Source organism: Zeus faber (assembly GCF_960531495.2).
Source record: "Zeus faber genome assembly, chromosome: 5".
In the NCBI taxonomy this organism is placed as follows: Eukaryota; Metazoa; Chordata; class Actinopteri; order Zeiformes; family Zeidae; genus Zeus; species Zeus faber.
This window is the reverse complement of record NC_137192.1, coordinates 12,835,345-12,845,344: the sequence shown is the minus strand read 5'-3', so window position 1 is coordinate 12,845,344 and position 10,000 is coordinate 12,835,345. Positions and strand designations below refer to the sequence as shown.

General features: G+C 40.6%; 1 protein-coding gene across 1 annotated transcript in view; it reads right to left on the bottom strand.

The window, feature by feature from the left end:
• The window catches only part of ptprt (protein tyrosine phosphatase receptor type T), a gene marked incomplete at its 3' end in the record, with an annotated part of 224,576 nt that overhangs the window by 49,334 nt on the left and 165,242 nt on the right, over positions 1-10,000 (bottom strand). Inside the window, exons 20-22 of the mRNA XM_080001601.1 lie at positions 8,625-8,717; positions 8,305-8,399; positions 2,015-2,102 (exon numbers count right to left, since the gene is read on the bottom strand). Coding sequence (XP_079857727.1) covers positions 2,015-2,102; positions 8,305-8,399; positions 8,625-8,717 — 276 coding nt within the window. The remainder of the gene's footprint in view (positions 1-2,014; positions 2,103-8,304; positions 8,400-8,624; positions 8,718-10,000) is intronic.

Below are 10,000 nucleotides of genomic sequence, written 5' to 3'. Positions count from 1 at the left end.
AAACGGGAGGAAACTAAAGATCCACGGAACCCAAACGGCTTTACCAAAGCAAAGCAAAGCAAAGCACACAAGAGGTTCAGAAACCGGGCAGCAACGTGACGTACACACCGGGCGTGAGCTGGTCTCATCTGGTCTCTTTGTTGACACGTGTCGCCATTATTGCGTCACAATTTCAACTTGCAATTCAAGGACTAATCGAGAGTCATTATTTAGAAGCATTGATCCTTCCTCAAAATGCACTTCTCTTCTTCATTCAGTCATTTAAACTATCGACACCTAGATTTTTGGGGTTTCTCAAATGACTCTCAAAGATTATTTCAGAACACCTGCTTTCCCTAATAACCTGCCGCCTTTCTATTACACCTTGAATATATTATAATAGTTTGCCTCATCCTGTAGTAACTTGTTACATAATGGAAACAAATCTTTGGTCGACCTCATTGAATGAATCTGATTTGATTTCGTACTAGTGATTTTCCCATAAATTGTCCCATCGCAGCGCCCAAAAATATACATGATATACATTATTATGGTGCTCCTGATCAAAACAAAGCAAAAGTCAAATCTACCCAGCAAACTAGAACTAACGAAACCCAACTTAACTAAACTAACCTTAACCCTAACCCTAAAACCAACTCAGCTAACCAAACAACCAAACTGAGCCCAACTCAACTAAACCCAACCCAATTAAACCCAACTCAACTAAACCCAACCCAACTAAACCCAACTCAACTAAACCCGACCCAACTAAACCCGACCCAACAAAACCCAACTCAACTAAACCCAACCCAACTAAACACAACTCAACTAAACCCAACCCAACTAAACCCAACACAACTGAACCCAACCCAACTAAACCCAACTCAACTAAATCCAACACAACTAAACCCAACTCAACTGAACCCAACCCAACTAAACCCAACTCAACTAAACCCAACCCAACCAAACACAACTCAACTAAACCAAAACCAACTAAACCCAACTCAACTAAACCAAACCCAACTAAACCCAACCCAACTAAACACAACTCAACAAAACCCAACCCAACTAAACCGAACTCAACTAAACCCAACCCAACTAAACCCAACTCAACTAACCCCAACCCAACAAAACTAACCTTAAACCTAACCCTAAACCCAACCCAGCTAAACAAAACTAAACTGAGCCCAACTCAACTAAACCCAACCCAATTAAACCCAACCTAATTAAATCCAAATCAACTAAACCCAAATCAACTAAACTAACCTTAACCCTAACCCTAAACCCAACTCAGCAGAACACAACCAAACCCAACCCAATCCAACTAAACCCAACTGAACTAAATCCAAATTAACTAAACTAATCTTAACCCTTAACCTAAACCCAACTCAGCAGAACACAACCAAACCCAACCCAACCCAACTAAACCCAAATCAACTAAACTAATCTTAACCCTTAACCTTAACCAAACTCAGCAGAACACAACCAAACCCAACCCAATCCAACTAAACCCAACTCAACTAAACCCAAATCAACTAAACTAATCTTAACCCTTAACCTAAACCCAACTCAGCAGAATACAACCTGACCCAACCCAATCCACCTAAACCCAACTCAGCAGAACACAACCAAACCCAACCCAACCTAACTAAACCCAACCCAATTAAACCCAACTCAACTAAACCCAAATCAACTAAACTAACCTTAACCCTAACCCCAACTCAGCTAAACACAACCAAACCCAACCCAACTAAACCCCACTCAACTCAACTAACCCTAACCCTAAACCCAACTGAACTGAACCCAACCCAACTAAACCCAACTCAACTAAACCCACCTCAACTAAACCAACCACAACTAAACCCAACTCAACTAAACCAACCTCAACTAAACCAACCACAACTAAACCCAACTCAACTAAACCAAATCCAGCTGAGCCCGACCCAACTAAACTCAATTCAACAAAACTAAAACCAGTCCACCCCAAATAAGTAGCCCTCATATCAACCGTGACCCGTTTCAGCGCGGTACTCACAAGCGATGATGTTGCCATATCGATTCTTGTTGCGGTTCTCATCCTTCTTGGCCGTCTCCCAGGGCGCCGTCTGTCCCTCCGCCAGGCCCTGCGCGCACACGCGCACACACACACACACACACACACACACACACACACACACACACACACACACACACACACACACACACACACACACACACACACCACACACACACACACACACACACAGAGTTATTTAAGTCCAACTCTCGCAGGCAGTGGTTTCACATTAAACATGCGTGGCCATACTGGACGACGCCCAGAGCCTCTACAGTGACACGAAAACAGAAAGAAGTTAAAACAGCAGAATGAATATTAATGAGGTGCAATCAGCTGTAGTTGATGGCAGGACAGACTGTAGCACTCACAGCCCCGGTGCATGCTGGGATAGGCTGACACTTCAGCGCCACTCCGTATCCTTGCCAGAACACTACAGATGGACGACTTATTTTATGACCGGATTTTACACCTGCGTTCATTTCTCTGAGTGTAATAAAGTTAACAAATTTCAAAGTGCACAACTTGAGAGGATGAGTATTATCAAGATGTTATGATATAAACAGTATTTTTAAAGTAAAAGCAATAATTATATTATTACAATATACGTCTCTACGTCAGTGGTGGTGTACACTGTTTTGTGCGCGAGACAGATTTACTCTACCTCTACTCTACCTGTACTCTACTTCTACTCTAGCTCGACTCTACTTGTACTCCACCTCTACTCTTCCTCTACTTCTACCTCTACTCTACTTCTACTCTACCTCTACTTCTACCTCTACTCTACCGATACTCTACCAGGACTCGACTTCTACCTCTACTCTTCCTCTACTTCTACCTCTACTCTACCGATACTCTACCAGGACTCGACTTCTACCTCTACTCTTCCTCTACTTCTACCTCTACTCTATCTCTACTCTACTTTTACCTCTACCGTACCTATACTCTACTTCTACTCTACCACTACACTACATCTACTCGACCTCTACACTACTTCTTCTCTACCGCAATGTTAGAAGTGTTATTCTGACAACTACTTTACCTCTATTCTACCTCTACCCTACTTGTAGTGTACCTCCACTCTACCTCTACTCTCCATATACTCTAGCTCTACTCTACCTGCACTCTACACGTTTACTCTACCTGTACTCTACAGATGCTCTACCACTACCCTATCCCTACTCTACCTCTACTCTACTTCTACTCCCCCTATTACTCTCCTCTATGATATGATTTGATTATTAAATTGATCAATATGTCTTCATATTGATCATTTTAATGATCATTTTTATTCAATGATATCATAAAGGTGAGTAAAACAGCTGCTTAATAACAACATCAAACTTTGTCCGTTATTTGATATCTACCTGTTTTTTAATGAGCTTTTTGGATTGTATTTGTGCATGTTGTGCCTGTTTTATTGCATGGCCGTGTGCCTTGAATGGATGTTCATGCGTGTGCTTTTTAAAGTGCATGTGTGTGTGTGTTTGTACACTATTTGTGTGCGTGTGCAGGCAAGAGTGTGTTTCGTTTTACAAGTGCAAAAATGTGTGTATGAGTATGCAGGCGCGATCAGGCTCATTTTGAGTACTTGAACCCAAATTCTCACGGGTCGACATATGGACACACACACACACACACACACACACACACACACACACACACACACACACACACACACACACACACACACACACATCAGTCTCCCTATAGAGTGAACTGCCCTCTTTGTGTCCATTAGGGGGTTTATGAAGACCAGGCAACAGCTTTCACTTTCAGACAGTAATATGACCCACATACACAGACACACACACAAACACACACACACACACACACACACACACACACACACACACACTTCTGCGACAGAATCCATTTTCCGCTTGACTGAGCAATAAGTTGATGTGTCTATATATCTGTCAAAATGTATTTGTTATGTGCGTGGTACGGTGTGTGTGTGTGTGTGTGTGTGTGTGTGTGTGTGTGTGTGTGTGTGTGTGTGTGTGTGTTTGTGTGTGTGTGTGTTTGTGTGTGTGTGTGTGTGTGTTTGTGTGTGTCTGTGTGTGTGAACTTGGTGATGAGTAACACTCAGTTGGCAGCTATCAGTACTGATAACACTCATCTCTCTCCCCCTCTCTTTCATTCTACTTCATTCTCATATACAGTATGTGTGTGTGTATATATATATATATATATATATATATATATATATATATATATATAAAGACACAGTATATTGTATACTTATGTGCGTATATACAGTAACAATGAATGTAATTTAAGTTAATAGATATAACAGAGTATATAGAATAGAGGTCTGAGAAAACAAGTGTTTACTTCCTGCTCCTTTTCAGACTTCTTTCACAAGATTTTGTAATTTTTTGTTTTTCTTTTTATTGTGTATGGTATGGTTATTTATTGTACTTAACGTCATTAATCCCTCTGGGGGAAACTGCTCCTCTGAATTTGACTCATTCTAGTTCCTGATGCGGTTAGGAGCAGTGGGCTGCCAGGCCCATGCCTGGGGAGCATGGTGGCAGGGGTCGGGATCGAGCCGGGGATCAAACCGGCAACCTTCCGATTTCTAGACGACAAGTACCCACCCCCTGTTATCTATTGTTTAAAAACATAGATCAATCACATTATCACGCCCCACATTGAAATGGATATTGATTGTATCGGTTTTTAGCTTATCAATACTTTTGCCTTGACATGACGATCAGAAGCTGCTGCGTTATCAGAAAGAGTTCTCGAGAGAACAGAAAGAAGAGTAGAAACGTCCCCGAAAAATAAATAAAAGGAAGAAAACAAAGAAAGAGCCTGCGCTGCTGTTTGGAAGCCCTCCCCCAATAAAAGAAGACTTCTGTCAATCCGAGGCTCTTCCAAGGAATCTAACCTAATCTTTTTCCTCCCTCTCTCACTGTGTATATTCACTCTTTAATTTGCCTTCTATCCTCGGTTTTTATGATATCTATTCAAGTCTTCCATTCTATCCATCTCTCTTTGCCTCCCTCTGACCCTCTGTCTACCTCTCTCTCTCTCCCTCTCTCCCTCCCTCTCTCTCTTTCTCTCTCTCTCTCTCTCTCTCTCCCTCCCTCAAGCTTTCTCTCTCTCTTTCCCACACGCGCACACATACGCACACACACACATACACACACACACACACACACACACACACACACACACACACACACACACACACAATAAATCACATTTGCTCTCCTCTAAATGGATCAGGGGCATAAACCAAAATGACGGCAGGCAAATGAAAATATAACGTACGGCATCACGGAGGGGCCATTTTCAACACGCACGCAGACGCATGGCTAATGGAAAATATTCATTTTTATGGAAGAGAGAGAAAAGGGGCAAGATAGAGGGGTTGTGTGTCTGGAGGAACTAGAGGGCTGGAAAAGGGAACGAGGGAGCAATAAAGATGGTACTGGAGTGTAAGAGAAATTCAGAGAAAGACGGCGGAGTGAGTGTGCTGTGTTGAAGGGCAGAAGAAGGAAGGAGGGGTAAGATAGTGAGGAAAGAGGGACGAAGGGAAGGAAGTGAGGAAAGAAGGAAGGGAATGAGGAGAGAAGGAAGGAAGTGAGGGAAGGGTAAAGGAGGGAAGCAAGTAAAGAAAGGAGGACAAAGGAGGAAAGGGGAAGGGTCTGAGGAAATAAGGAAGGAGGAAAGAAAGTGAGGAAAGGAGTAATGAGGGAAGGAAGTGAATAAAGACAGGTGGAGGGGAGTAAGTGGGGACGAAAGGAAGGTGGGGAGGATGTGAGGAAAGAAAGAAGGAAGTAAATAAAGGAGGGAAGGAAGAGAGTAAATGAGATAGGGGGCAAAGGGAAGAAAATTAGGAAAGTAGAAAAAAGGGAAGGAAGTGAGGAAAGAAGGAAGGAAGAGAGGAAAGGAAGAAGGGGGGGGTGAGGAAAGAAGGAAAAGGGAGGGAAGTGAGGAAGAAGGGAAGGAAGTGAGAAAGGAAAAACCAACACTCTCAGCTGTGATTCTGAGCTTGAGCGGCCCTCTGTCTCCATCTCTGCCCCCGCTGCTCTGCTCCTGCTCATCAATATTGATCGTCTGTGGCTTTAATTATTGATCAGATCGTCTCTCCACCTAATCACACCAAAGCTGTTCCTATTATAGGTTGTTCCTATTCGAGGCTGTTTCTAATATATGTTGTTCCTATTCAACGTTGTTCCTATCGGGGTTGTTCATATTAGATGCTGTTCCTATTCAATGTTGTTCCTATTAGTGGTTGTTCCGATGAGATGCTGTTCCTTTTAGAGGTTGTTCATTTGGATGCTGCTCCTATCAGATGCTGTTCCTTTTAGAGGTTGTTCCAAATAGATTCTGCTCCTAATGGGCGCTGTTCATATTGTGGGTTATTCCTTTTAGATGCTGTTCCTATTAGATCCTGTTCCTAATATATTGTATGCTGTTCCTATTGAATGCTGTTCCTATTAGAAGTTGTTCATTTGGATGCTGTTCCTATTCAGTGCTGTTCCTATTAGATGCTGTTCCTAGGAGATGCTGTTCCTATTAGACGCTGTTTCCATTAGACGCTGTTTCTATTAGATGCTGCTCCTATTAGATGCTGTTCCTATTAGATGCTGTTCCTAATATATGCTGTTCAAATTAGATGCTGTTTCTATTAGATGCTGTTCCTAATATATGCTGTTCAAATTAGATGCTGTTTCTATTAGATGCTGTTCCTATTCAGTGCAGTTCCGAATACATGCTGTTCCTATTGAATGCTGTTCCTATTAGAGGTTGTTCATTTGGATGCTGCTCCTATTGGATGCTGCTCCTATTGGATGCTGTTCCTATTGGATGCTGTTCCTATTGGATGCTGTTCCTATTCAGTGCAGTTTCTAATATATGCTGTTATTATTAGATGCTGTTCCAATTAGTTGCTGTTTCAATTAGATGCTGTTCCTGTTTGATGATGTTCCTTATATATACTGTTCCAATTAGATGCTGTTCCTATTATCGGTTGTTCCTATTGGATGCTGTTCCTATTCGGTGCAGTTCCGAATATATACTGTTCCTATTAGATGCTGTTCCTATTAGATGCTGTTCTTATGAGATGCTGTTCTTATTAGAGGTTGTTCATTTGGATGCTGCTCCTATTAGATGCAGTTCCTAATATATGTTGTTCCTATTAGATGCTGTTCCTATTGGATCCTGTTCCTAATATATGCTGTTCCTATTAAATGCTGTTCCTATTAGAGGTAGTACATTTGGATGATGCTCCTATTGGATGCTGTTCCTATTCGGTGCAGTTCCTAATATATGTTGTTCCTATTAGATGCTGTTCCTATTAGATGCTGTTCCTATTCGGTGCAGTTCCTAATATATGTTGTTCCTATTAGATGCTGTTCCTATTAGATGCTGTTCCTAAAATATACTGTTGCTATTAGATGCTGTTCCAATTTGATGCTGTTCCTATTACATGCTGTTTCTGTTAGATGCTGTTCCTAATATATGCTGTTTCTATTAGATGCTGTTCCTATTATATGCTGTTTGTATTAGATGCTGTTCCTAATATATGCTGTTCTATTAGATGCTGTTCCTATTATATGCTGTTTGTATTAGATGCTGTTCCTAATAAATGCTGTTCCTATTAGATTCTGTTCCGATTAGATGCTGTTCCTAATATATGCTGTTCCACATAGATGCTGTCCCTAATATATGCTGTTTCTATTAGATGCTGTTCCTATTATATGCTGTTTGTATTAGATGCTGTTCCTAATATATGCTGTTTCTATTACATGCTGTTCCTGTTAGATGCTGTTCCGTTTTTATGATTCAAGATTCAAGATTCAAGAGCTTTATTTGTCACATACATATACATACGGTCATACATATACAGTATGTAGTGAAATGTCATGACACCCGCAGTCTACGAAAATACTAGAAATACTAAAATGTGCGTATGCTGTTCCAATGAGATGCTGTTTGTATTAGATGCTGTTCCTATTAGATGCTGTTCCTAATATGTGCCGTTCCTATTGGATTCTGCTTGTCAAAAGCAAACACAGGAGCACCACGAGGGCAAGTTATGATGCCGCTTTCACACAAGCTCATGAAAATGTCTGCACAATCCACAACGAGGCCGTGCGTGAGTGTTTGTGTGTCTTTCTTGTGTTTGTGTGTGTGTGTGTGTATGTGTGTGTGTGTGTGTGTGCGCGCGTGCGTGCTAGCGTGCGTGTGTGTGTGTGTGTCTGTGTTTGTGCATGCAGTGCGTAGGTGCGGTGTGTTCATGTTTGTGTGCTCACCTCGTACTCCTCCTTGAATCCATATCCTTGTCCGCACTTCATCTGGGTGATGTGCTGCAGGAGGTCGGCAACACGGATCGCTGGCTGGAACTGACCTGCCTGGAACTGACCTGTGGGGGGAGGGGTTGAGGGATGAGGGAGGGAGGAAGAGAAGGAAAGGAAAGGAGGTGAGAGTTAGAGCTCAGAACTTTTCAGGAAATTTCAGGATGAGTTTGGACACGGCTGAAATAGCGAAAAAGGGAAAAATAACTATTACTGACACACATTATTGACAGTCTAACTGTGTGTCTGACCGCCTGGCTGACTGCCTGTTTTCTTACCACTCTGGTAGGAGAGCTCCACGGACTCACAACCTCCATAGGGAAAACTCTGCAAGGTGAGCGAGGGTTGGGCAAGCGAGGGCTGGCTGCTGTCTGTAGAGAGAGAGAGAGAGAAAGAGAGAGAGAGAGTTTTTAAAAACATTTTATTTATCTCATGTAGTTCTCACTGTGATTCTAACATTATAAAAAAAAGTACAATGCAAATAAACAAATAAATAAAGAAAAATTAATGAAAAAATTAAATAAAATTATTATTATTATTATTATTATTATTATTAGTAGTAGTAGTAGTAGTAATAATAATAATAATAATAATAATAATAATAATAATAATAATAATAATAATATAGCTTCAGGCAGCAACACACGGGGTCCAGTTTAGTCATGTTGGGTGCGTTTTACACTTTTCCGGGTTTTCTAAAACATAGCATGATTTTCCGAAGTTTATTTGAACACCAGTGTTATAATAACTCACTGTGTTGTCTGTGGAAATAGAGCTGCACTCTCAGCGATGGGTGGCCATTTGGTGCCGTGTTGAGCAGGTCATTTATTTGTTGAGATTTTTCCTTTGATTACATTTTCAGTAAGTTACATTTCCATTAAATAGATAAAAGGTTGGGGTATTTCTGTGAGTACATACACAAATTACAGTACACTGCACAATTAATTTTTTCCCGACACCTTGCTGGATCTTGAACGCATCACTCGTCGTCATTTCAGTTTTCGAGTGGACGCGGTGACGAGTTTTCAAGGACTACTTTTTACTGTATTTTTCATCCGGCAAAGTAATGTGGACCACAGATTTAAAATATCAATTGGACAGATTTACTTACATCTATCAGGTAAGAAGCTATATAAATATACATCTAAATTGATAGTTGGTAACATTGAAACACTACAGAGCGACCGAGTCCACGCCACACACCGGTCCGACTGGACCTTCTCAATTGGATCTCCACATTTTCAGTTAATAATATGATGACAATAATTTTTCCCCGAACAATAACAACCTAAGGGATGGACCCCTAATAATAATAATTCTAATAATAATGATGATAATAATAATAATAATGATGATGATAATAATAATAATAATAATAATAATAATAATAATAATAATAATAATAATAATAATAATAATAATAATAATAATAACGTAAAGAAAAAAAAGAACAACATTTTTTTCACTCATAACATTCACCGTGATTCCAATGGTTCAAGCACAAAATAAGAATTATTATAATTATAAATAATAAAAAATAAGTAAAAATAAACAGAGACAGAGAGAGAGAGATAGAGGATGAGGGAGTGCAAAAGGAATGAGTGTCTGAGTAACCGTCGTCACTCTGTGCACACAACCACACACAGAACAACAT